Source organism: Hypomesus nipponensis, chromosome 9, assembly GCF_054491055.1.
Source record: "Hypomesus nipponensis isolate SF chromosome 9, ASM5449105v1, whole genome shotgun sequence".
Taxonomy (NCBI): Eukaryota; Metazoa; Chordata; class Actinopteri; order Osmeriformes; family Osmeridae; genus Hypomesus; species Hypomesus nipponensis.
In genome coordinates, this window is record NC_140369.1 from 21,430,102 (window position 1) to 21,442,375 (window position 12,274).

General features: G+C 41.3%; 1 protein-coding gene across 1 annotated transcript in view; it reads right to left on the reverse strand.

Annotated features, from left to right (window-relative positions):
* Positions 1–12,274, reverse strand: part of pik3c2b (phosphatidylinositol-4-phosphate 3-kinase, catalytic subunit type 2 beta) — a 102,414-nt gene that overhangs the window by 47,322 nt on the left and 42,818 nt on the right. Inside the window, 2 exon segments of the mRNA XM_084704004.1 lie at positions 3,156–3,323; positions 12,036–12,158. Of these exon segments, the coding sequence (XP_084560130.1) occupies positions 3,156–3,323; positions 12,036–12,158 (291 nt within the window).

Genomic DNA, 12,274 nt, shown 5'->3' on the forward strand with positions numbered 1-12,274 from the left:
TCATGCAGCTCCGGCGTCGCCTGTAGCCGCCTGCAGCCCAGCTGACTTGAAGCAGCCTGTATGAAGTCGAACGCACCTAGTAACTCGCTTTTTTCCTAGCTCCGAGACTCGTGCATGCTTGCAACTAGTTGTACACGTTATACTTTCCGACAAACAGTCAAGAGCATAGACTTATATGGTTGCGAGTGTATGAACTGAGTGCCAGAATATGGTACAAGTTCGATAAGCATCAGAGACATGATGCAAACTTTACGGAAATGTATGCTGTCACTGTACAGTATTCCTTTCACTAGTTTTTTTTTTTAATAGGCTATTTGGGCTAAATATAGGGCTATTGTAGATGAAACTCATCACATATTATGTTTTTTTTCTTCGTGATTTAAGTATGATTTCCAACGCCTTGTATCGGATTAAATAAACTGTTAACCTAAACACCTAGCTCTGTCGTTGTTCTCGCCAGGCAAAAAAACTTAATAGTTATTTTGGTAACAGGAATCTTCCATAATGCAGACTTACCATAGCTTACTGTCAACTTTATATTCAAACGAAATGCCACGAAATTCACACTGCCTTCAATTTAACATCAGTGTAGAAATGTGGCCTGTGTTTTATGTGTTCAACCTACAAAACCAAACACCTACTAATGGATATAACGTGATATAACAAGACTTGATAATAATGTAATAAATAAAAAACTTGAGAAGTGTGTCTAAAATATATTTTATTGAACATTTGCCTTTGAAAGGGGCATATTAACAGAACTATATGCAAGACGTTTCATCAGATATAAGTGGGGGTGAAACATAGTCACTGAGGACCTTCAGTGCCCCACAAAAGCAGTCTGGCTTGATGACACGATAAAAAAAAGAATAATGGGTGTGTTTAACAAAAGATTCTGAAGGCAAGACTAATATTATTTAAACATATATAATATCCTATTGTGGTTATCAGTTAAAGTATTCATCTTCGTCTTTGCTCCAGAAAGAAATGCAATACCACCTACATCCACCGGGGCCGTTGCTTCAAGCCGAGGGGCGAGGGGTGGGGGTCTGCTAAAGGCCCTCTCTCCATCATTCTACCGTCGGCAGTCAAAGTCATGTGACAACAGGTGATTCCCAGGGTCAAAAAGAAACCTGCATTAACGGCACTTTTTATTTTTTTGTCGCGTTAAAGTGAGATTGCAAGTTTGACAGCCCTATTATTTTTACGACCTTATTCAAAACATCCGTCAGGGAGGCATCGTTTTTGCAGTTAGAGCATCCCGATGCAACATGCAATGCGTCGCTACCATGGTCTTCTGCTTGGCTTTCGTTACGAAGCCTTTGACCCGACCGGTCATCGAGGCCGCCCCGTCAGTGGAAACACCTACGCACATATCCCAGCTGAGATCATGGTTCCTCAAGTACTCATCTGTTACCCTGAATATCTCATCTCCGGTAGCATGGTTGTCCAGTTCTTTGCAAAATAAAAAGTTCTCTGTAAATTTGTCCTCATCCACGTAGCTCACGTTCGCGATCAGTTGGCAAAGGCCACTAGCATCTGTGAACTCGTCTATTTGAAGCGCAAATTTCCAGGTACTTCGCAGCAGATCACAGCTAATCGCAGCTGATCGCAGCCAGTGTGTCCCAGGCGTTAGCCTTAGTTTCTCATTCAGTAAAGATTCCATGTCCTCCGACATATCATCAATGCGACGTTTGATCGTGTTATCATAGAGGGGGATTTTTTCAATTTCTTTTGCAGCATCTGGCCCTAGCAATTACCTCAACCATTTTTTTGCAGGCTGGTAATATGAGCAACTCTGCTAAAGTGTGTGTTTTTTTTTATTTACTAAGCAACTCGGCAACTAAAAAACTAGCCTTTTGTGCCTTCTCAGACACAAGCACGGTAGAAAGCATACGTTCGCTGTGTGTGGTATTCTGTGTTTTAAGTCTTTTAAAATATTTAATGTCTTTGTTTTGGTGTGCCGGCTGCTTGGTCTCCAGTACCCCGTTTCCACCAACATGGTGCTGGTGCCGCTGCTGAGAATCCGGCAACGGCACGGCTCTGGAATAGCTGGGCCAAAAATTGGGCACCACCAACGTCACAGAGGTTATGGGCGTGGCTATCCTACCCGCAACAAAAGTTTTTGCCACCATTGTTTTTAAGCTGAGCCGTCAAAAGCTTTTACTTTATAACAGATCATACAATTAACTAATTACAATGTCAACAGAAAAATCTATACAGCAGTGGACCACCGACGAATGTGATATGCTTATAGCAATATGGACATCGTCTGAAATACAAGATACGTTGGATAAGGCAGTTAGAAAAAACAATGAGGAATTACAGAGAGAGTTGGAGATAGGGGGGTTTAAACAAACGACCAAATAACAAATAAATAAAAATAAAATAAAGAAAGACTACAGAGACTACAAGGCAGAGTCGTCTAAAAGTGGTGCTGGACAGATCAGGACTGGTCTAAATATACAGCTCCTGGATAATGTGTTCGGCCGGCGACCAGCAAACAATTTAAACAGAGCTTTAATTCAGCGGCGGCTACCCAGATGCTGGAAGTTATGTGTGACACCTCATATGAAAAAGGTAAGCTTTCATCCACCAGATACTGTTGTTTTGCCTGCATAGTATACAGTAACAGTAACTCTGTTTCTTCATGTGCTAGCCAGCTAGCTACTTGGTACCAGTCCCCTGCGACTGTTCCTTCATGTGCTAACCAGCTAGCTACATGGTACCAGTCCCCTGCAACTATTCATTCATGGGCTAGCCAGCTAGCTAAATGGTACCAGTCCACTGCAACTGTTCCTTCATGTGCTAACCAGGTAGCTACATGGTACCAGTCCCCAGCAACTGTTCCTTCATGGGCTAGCCAGCTAGCTACATGGTACCAGTCCACTGCAACTGTTCCTTCCAAAAGAAGCTGGAATGTCTGTTTTTGCAGGGTCAGGGATCATGTGATTATGCTAAGTTTATTTATGTCAACAGTTATGTAAGTGCTATGCATGTCAATTTGAACCTTTTCTTTGAGTCAGCCATTAGTCCCACTACAGTGAGAGAAATATGTTTTGACAAAATTAACATAAACTTAGTGGCGTATTTTATTGCACTGTAAATAACTTGTCTGTTAGCCTTTTGTTAGCTATATGGTCCTGCTGACTCACTGTCTGAAGTTGAAGAGGGGCATGGTGACCCAGCCCAGGGCCTCGATGCTGCGGCGCTGCTTGCCCTTCTCCTCCGCCCCTCCAGGTGGTGGCAGCGCACTGGCATACAGGGTCACAGTCAGCTGAGTCTCCCGCGGCAACTGGTTGATCTGAACTGGGAAGCATATCCTTGGGAGGGAAAGAGGGAGGGGAGGAAAGGAGAATAGGAAAGAGGGAGGGGAGGAAAGGAGGACAGAAATGAGTGATGCAAGGCTGATAAGGGTGGTGTGTAGAAAAATCTGACAGGAAAACGAGACTGCCCACATTCACTATACTCATTGTGATCATTTAATGTACAGTTAAATCCAATCTTGAGGTATTACATAGTGTATGAAAACAATGTATATAGAGAGATCTATACTTGTTACATAGGTCACATGGGGAAGAGCTATAGCTCAGCATTAGACAGCAGATTAGGAGGTTGCAGGTTCAAATCTGGACATCTCTTTGAATAAAACCATCCAAATAAATACATATCATTGTATATGGTATTGTTATGTATACAGATCTATAAATGTAAAACATGTTGATGTGTATATATAACATATACTGAATCAACATGTTGTATAGTTTACTATATCCGTATATATGTAACCCCCTGGGTTATTTTATGTGTGCACAAATATGAATAACCCTTAACATATATTGTTAAACACATGTTCACCTTTAGTGAGTCATATCTACATTCCTTACAGGTTTAACAATCCGTATTAGCGTCCTTATCATTTATTCTAAAACACCTATTCAGTGTTGGGTGTAATGCGTTACAATGTAACGCGTTACAGTAGTCAGACTACTTTTGTTAGGTAACGAGTAACTTAACGCGTTACTTATTTAATTGAATGAATCCGTTACTAGTTCCTTGTTCAAACAAGTAACGCGTTACTTAATTTAGTCTTTTGGTCGAGAGCACTCAGAATGTAGCTAAAAGTCTAGCAAAGTTGAGGCTACTTTTCGCTAGGTATCTATGAAAACGTCTCAATCTGCTTGACAGGTGGGTTCCCCTTCGTTCTTTTGGTGCGCAGTCTCACAAGCTAAATTTACCCAGCGTCATGGAGCCGACCAGCTAAATAGTTATTTAAGATTTGCATGTACAGGCCTACGTAATGTCACATTAAATAATGTATTGAACTCAAGCTTGTGTGATGTGTTGCTGTATCGTTCAGTGGTTTCGGTTTAGGATGATATTACAGTAAGTAAAATAGTCTCGTTCAGTACATAAGTGAACACCATTTTGCTATATAACCTACCTAGTTATAGCTTAGCTTCGTTTTGCTCCTAGATTCAAACCTAGCCCTTGTAGAGCTAGCTTACTAGTAGACTCCTGCCTGACATTTTACAACATAATTTATTGATTAAAGAGTTTCTTGATTGAAGAACTTCATTCAAATATTGCTTTTCATTATAGTGGATTATTACCTTGATCCGTCTTGCTGCATAATGAGGATTGATCATGTTATATGCGAGTGACACTGAATATTCAGTACAATATGTGCTATTGCTGAGGTCAACCCATTAAATGTGCCTTCTGGGAATAAGAGTGACCAAGGTGAATTGTCTTAGAAATAAAATACTTTTCTTAATGTAACGCAAAAGTAACTTAACGGCTTACTCTCTACAGCAAGTAACTAAGTAACGTAACTAGTTACTTTACAAGGAATGTAACTAGCAACTGTAAATAGTTACTTTAAAAAGTAACGTTACCCAACACCTATTATTTACTACTACCAGTAAATTTGTAATATGTGTTTGGTCAATGAACGTGTCAATCAAGGGCAATTGCAAAATTGCACTGTTATAATTGGTTTTCGGTTGATTTTGGTAGGGCGGAAGTTACGCCCTGGTTGACTGGCACTGTATATATGTTATGTTTTCTTTCTTTTTTGTCTCTTGGGACGCAACCGCTCACAAGAGAAGCTGGATGGTTAGCTCTCGTGGTGCGTCAACTTGAGGAACCAGTATAAGTTAGCTAAACGTAGCTTCGATGCCTAGTGTATAAGCTAGCTAAACCTACTATTGTTACTATTGTATATGTTAGTGACCTATGCTCTTTTGTAAAGCTCTCTCTTGGATGTCGCTTTGGATAAAAACTACTGCTAAATACATAAATGTTAAAGTTTTATGTCCCACCGAATCATTAAAAGGGTCATCCTTTTTAATTTAATCTTATTGTTTCTATGTTCCTATGTGCCTAAAAATGCCTAAACAGCATACCCAAAGTAAATTGACAGCTGTTCTTGAACCATTTGGAGTACATGCATGTAAATGGACTCTTCTGAAAGCTGACAGTCTGAAGTTATGTTTCTTGTTGTCAGGACCCCTGTCAGTCCTACTGGTGTTGAGTAATAGAAGCTTGAACACAAGGAAAGTGAAAGTTTCTATTTCCGCCTAGATTTTGTGTTGAAAACAGAGGCCTGAAGAGGCCTAGAGGTGGTAGGTATTAGCTGGAAGACAGCATTGGACCACAGGTTGAAGCCTTACCCAATTCAAATCAAAAGTCAAACATAATACCACAATATATTCATATTTGACAAATGATTTTATAAGAGTACATCCAGGCGTTCTCTAAAAGGGCCTTTTGGAGACTCCAGAATGACCCTTGTAACCAAGGTCAAATTCTTAGGATAAAAAGGTATAACTGTTATCTCTAATGAAAGGTGGTACTTAGAACTATCATATATAACAGCTAAATCCCTCATTAGTATTACTGAAACACAAAAACTGAAGCATGAACACATTGGAGTGCTTTATCTGATTCCTAGGATTGGCCCTCATAGAACACTGACATATTGTGCAATCAACTTTTATTTTGAAGGCTCCACAACACCTAGCATATAGGGTATCGCCATCTACAGCTAGTGCTAAGCTACAAGGATAACTAGCTCATTTCAGAGCCATTTGAAGCCAGTTAGAAAAAATCGTGTGGAGGGGGCGGGACGCACAGACCTAGTTGGCTTTAGAGGGCATGTCACCGGGGCATGGAAGCTCCTATTGGGTCAAGCAAGGTGTCAATAAAAAGGGTAGATTGTAGCGGCCATTTTAAGACTACCCCCGCATTTGTACTCGACCCACATCTCCTCCTATGAGCGATAGTGCATGAGAGACTGAAAAAAAAAGAAATTGACGACGGAAGAATGAAGCAACAAGATTGTGGCTATGTGTGGATATAATTCATTGTTTGGACCACTACTCGACATGGTTTGATACTTTGGACCTTTGGGAATGTAAGCAGATTAGGTTTTGATGAGTTGTGTGCATACCTGGAACATTCCGAAGTAATCGTAGGTAAGTAAAACTTTTTCTCTGGCATTGTTGAAGGAACGGTCATCAGACAAACACGTTGACTGTACTTGCTGTTGCGAGTTGAGCTTGAATTGGTTTATTTCAATGGAAGCACAAGAATCGTAGCTTTCCAACGAGGTATCATATGTGAAACTGTCTAAAAAAATATTTTTTTGAATTGAGTGCGTTCTCATTGAGGGAGGGGGGGCGCAGCATCTCTATCGCGGGCGATACAGGACCTTTAAGAGGTTGCATCATCTTCTTTCATATTTATGTTCGATTGAAGTAGCCTGTAACACACTCTACACTTATTGTAGACCTTGTACATTAAGTACGTTATTACACGTTATTTACACACTCATACTAGGGTTCATTCTAGGGTTCAGTCTACTTAGTTTAGAGTGTAAGTAAACGAACTTGGGCGCTGTTGAATAGCGGTAAAGCAGAACAGGCGTTACATATAGATCTACATTTGATAATTACCGTATGTACATTTTATGTAAGGGATAATGTATAGAACTTTGGTCATTATCGGGAAAATAAGCCCCGACAGGGCGAACAGCACCTCAACGCAAAGCGGAGGGGTGTAGCTTCGCTCTGAAGGGGCTTGAGAACAGCCGTGTAATAAATATAGGTAACTATTTCCCTCAAGACTCTGTAACTCCTGACCAGAACAGGGTGGGTGAAGCTTGGTGTGTTCTGCTACTCAAGCTCAACCAGGTCATAGGAGGCGGTGAACCCGTTGGTCAAGAGGTCCTTGACACAGCAGAACAGGCGTTACATATAGATCTACATTTGATAATTACCGTATGTACATTTTATGTAAGGGATAATGTATAGAACTTTGGTCATTATCGGGAAAATAAGCCCCGACAGGGCGAACAGCACCTCAACGCAAAGCGGAGGGGTGTAGCTTCGCTCTGAAGGGGCTTGAGAACAGCCGTGTAATAAATATAGGTAACTATTTCCCTCAAGACTCTGTAACTCCTGACCAGAACAGGGTGGGTGAAGCTTGGTGTGTTCTGCTACTCAAGCTCAACCAGGTCATAGGAGGCGGTGAACCCGTTGGTCAAGAGGTCCTTGACACACAGAGGTTCACTGTGAATGCCTAACAAAGCTATCAAACACTCTTCATGGAACCATACATATACAAGCGACGGTAATATACACAAGGATGTCTGACTAAAAATACCTCAACAATGGTTCCTCAAAATAACTGAACAACAGGGACAGGAAGAGGGAGGACCCAATGGAGGAATCTGCTAACGTCTCTGCACGAACAACACAGCAGACTAGGTAGCATGTAGCTTATAACTACTACTAGTAGGACACTAACACCCACATACACAATGTCAACTGCTCCTCCCCCCTCCCCATGCAGTTGAAACAGAGAAAATAGGTTAATGCAAAACATAGCAGACAAATGAAACACCTGGGGCCTGTACTACAAATCAAGATCAACATGCTCTGGATTACTTTCAGTTACCCGGCTACGCGAAGCCTAACAATTGCAGTCACGATAAGCGGTACTACAACGGCGGTTATCAACTCTCTAACTCAACCCAGATCTTTCCAATCTAGAGACGTGCACGTTCACATAAAGGGGCGGTGTTTGCATCGTATGTCCAATCGCAAACTTGGACGAAACAAGAGATATTTCACGCAGGAGGAGCAGACAATAATCTTACAAACTTTGTCTACTCCTCCTGCGTGAAATATTGTAATACAAGCATATCAGGAATACAGACATAATACAGGCAAAATTCAACAAAGTCGCTGCTGCCAAGCTGGCAAAAAATAGCATACACTGTAAATGCGTAAGGTACATGACTTATTGAAGATGTGACCTTTACACGGGTGCATTCCACAACGTTAAACTTTTGTTGCTGTATTATTTTAGTTGCAACCCTGCAGTGGCAAACGATCGTGGGAGCAAATGCTAAATAAATATAAAACTATAATTCAAAACGGAAAGTAGCAGTAGGCAATACTTACACATATTTTAAGGCCAACAAGTACAAGGCTGAATTGCCTGAATTAGTCCCTTTTGTAGGATATTGTACAGCTACAAAAGGCCTATAGAACAATGAAATTGCCTGCAGCCAACAGGAAGAAGAATTAGGCAACTGGTGGCAGCAGGTTGGAAGCCCAGGCATATGTATGTTTCAAGTAATCTATGTGACCATGTTCGTTCAACAATTATTTATGAATATTGTAGGAGTGAAATGTATTACTGTTCTCTGCAGTGACAGGAAACACAGTGGTGTTGCTGCCACCACCCACTCTTGTCCCACTGTGCCATACAGAGGTAACAGTGAAACTAATAGTCATACGCCAGTATGTATGCCATATGTGGTTGCTGAATATGGATCAAATATACCATTTACTTTCTCAAGTGGAGGTCGTAGATGATCAGGAGACTGTGTCTGCCTGTTCATTTTGGGGGTACACCTTTGAGTTTTATTTACCACTTGCAACACAAATGGTGAGAGTGTGTGAACGTGTGGCTGTGATTGAAGTGTCTGTAATGACTTACTAATTGTGGTGGTCTCAACATAAGACACAAGTCCTTCAAGTGCTCATTTCAAATATGACTCAATTGATTACATTTCTATGGTGTTGAACTCAGCAGGAAGAGGAACTTCTTCCTCCCCGAGCCTAGGGCCTCCACTTCAAGACAAAGACACAAGGTATAAGCAAAAAACCACAGTAGTCAAATGGACACCTTCAACTTTCTCCAAGTGTGCCTTGCAAAGGGACAATGTTCTTCATTTGTTTCAGGTTGGAACAGACAGTGTGAAGGCCCTGTATAAAAGAACCCTGGAGCTCGATTATAAGAGGCTTTGAATTTAAAAAAACAAGGCTGGAGATAGAAAAACTGGAATATGAGACGAGATCGTACATGACTGAATGAACGACACTAAACTTAGTTACACTGACATATTTTTCCTGTTCCTAGGGGAGGGAGAACACATGAGGATATATTTGTTAAACTTTTGTCAACGATTTGATCTTTTTGTGGCTTTTTTGTTGTGCCTTTTGAATCTTTTGTGGGGGTTTTCACCACTTCTCTCTTTCAATGTCCTATTTATTATTTTTGAAAAATGCTATAAAAGTGAATGAAACATCAAAAATCTATGAAAGTAGTGAAATGATCATTTATGTATCACTTGTGAAGAGCTTTGTACAGATACCCATTGTTCTTTTTGGTTTGAAAGGTTTTGGTTGAAAGAAACCCCAATTTCTGATATGGAAATGATTAGAAAATGGGTCAAAGCAACCCAAGGAGAAAAGGGTTGAGGGGAGACACAGTGAATAGGGATAACATATCAACATGAAACCTCCCAAGTTGATAACTAATAGTAGGTCAAATAATGTTTTCATTACTAGTTTCCTGTAAATGTAGGGCTATGTTTAAATGAGCAAATGATGACGTTGTAAAATATGATATTCTTTGCATACATTTCCAGAACAGAAATCAGAACATTGAGTGAAAAACCTTCTTTCATTTTGTCAACGTATTAGGAGTACAAAGTTTTTACAAAGGGGCACTTTGGATATCTTTTTTTCATCACTCCATTAATCAGAATATGGTGGCAACAGCCATTAAATAAAATCTGTTCCAAATTGCGATGCAGACCGTGTTCTTACTCAGGTTCTCCGCATCACCCACACTATAAAACTAGCTACCCATAGCAAAATAACGAAACGCTATGCATTCAGTCTGTGGGACTGAGTGCACAGCTTCAATGCGTCGCATTGGCAACATACGGCTCAAGAAGCTGGCAATATACGTAATTCCCTCTGCTAAGAATCTATATCTTTCAGAAAGATACTCATGAGGGAATGCAAATGGGTTTTGTCAGTCTCTAAATGTTCTGGCTCTTCTGAGCGCACCTCTCACTATCCGCGCACCAAGCTGCACAGGATCTACTATGAACGGTGACGACATTATCGTCAAGAATGAGTTAATGGGTGGGGTTTTTATACCGGTTGATCTCTGATCTCCAACTTATCCTGCTTCCGACCAGGTTAGCCGTTCAGCATGTGTTACCATGGCGATCTACCCCGGTAACAAGTGATCCACCGTCGTAGTACAGAAAACCCTGGGTTGAACCTGAAGTTACCTCGCTAACGCCAAATCTTGATTCTTAGTACAGGCCCCTGGTGTCAGCTACAGGAATGCAATGTGCTTGTTCATCCATCCGTTTGTCCATCCGCCTATCTGTCAGTATGCTTGCATTTTGCATGCAACATAACGTGCTTTGGAAGGGCAGCCTTAGGGTTGTCACCCGTCCCTTAATATACAGAATTATCCCGTATGTGAGAATAAAATAGCGCATCCCGTTTTGAATCAATACGGGATGGGGTTTGTCCCGAGTTTTCTTCAATGCAGCACCCCATGCAGATCATCTGCCCCTAATTGGGTAATACTCGCTGCCAACGTTGGTTTGATTGGTTAATTTCAGGTTCACGGCCAATCAGAGTCAGAGGAGGACGGGTCTCTTGGCGGAGAGTTTATTTGAAAGAATGGCGGAGGCAGCTCCAGATCTCCTCCCCCCCGTCAAACTTTGTTGGCCTATGTTTATTATCGTCATGGCTATGTATTCAGCCATGACGATATGACTACTTGAGTTGTGATAGAGACTGAATGCATCTGTTCACACTGATTTCAATAGCAGATATATTTTTATAATGTCCATGTATCAATCTTAATATATTTATGAAAACTAGTGCTGTCAGTTTAACGCGTTATTAACGGCGTAAAGTTTTTTATCGCGCGATTAACGCTCTTTTTGGCCTAGCAAACTTTGTAGTTTTTTTTCACATGCTGTTGCAACAACTACCGACGTTAGAAAAACTACAACACCACACCGGATCTAGCCAGACTGGAAACAAAACAACAGGCACGCCACACACACTTGTTTGGCTTGCAAGCCAGCTAAAGAGTAGTAGAAGAGCCCGTTTACGGATATTAGACATTCTCTGGTAGTAGGCTGACGTTACGTTTTGAGTGAATGGAGAGTGCGAGACGCCGAAATGGATGCCAATAAGATTCTGAATGGAAAGTTTACTTTAAAAAAGTTGCCAAATGGTTCCATTGCCAGGCGATTGCACTGTTGTTTTCAATAAAAAAAAATATTTGCACGAAGCAATCCGAACCACTTTTCCCTGTTGATAAGAGCATTAAAATTTGAAAAAAGAATGGGACAAAAAGAAATCAAGGGACATTTAGAATAGATAGAAATGTGCAATTAATTGTGATTAATCGCGAGTTAACTATGACTTATATTTTAATCGTTTGACAGCACTAATGAAAACATGTTTTAAGTTGTGATTTACCACCACTGGCACGTCATCGGGCCTGTGGTCATCGTGGCCCCGAGGGGTGTGCCCTCCACTGCAGCAGGCGTCCCTTATTTTTCTGTATTGAAGGTAGCAACCCTAAGGGCAGCTGCAGTATGTACTTCCTATCTGAGCCTTGGATAAGCATTGTTTACACAACTTTCCATGTGTAAGGTGTGCTGTGATTGGTGCAGGCCTCTGAGGCTTGCCTACCTCTGGTCCCACACCACCAGGTGGAAGAGATGCTTGCTGACAGCCTGCTTGCTGGTGTGCTGAGGAGCGCAGAGCTCCACCCCTCCGTGGGTCAGGGAGCACGACAGGAAGAATCCTTCATAGCTGACAGGAAGAGGAAGCAGAGGTCAGCCAACAGGGTCACATGGGGTAGGAAATGTAACCAAAGACTGCCCTTTAAATCTGGGGTAATGCACGCTAATGTAAATCTAATACAAATA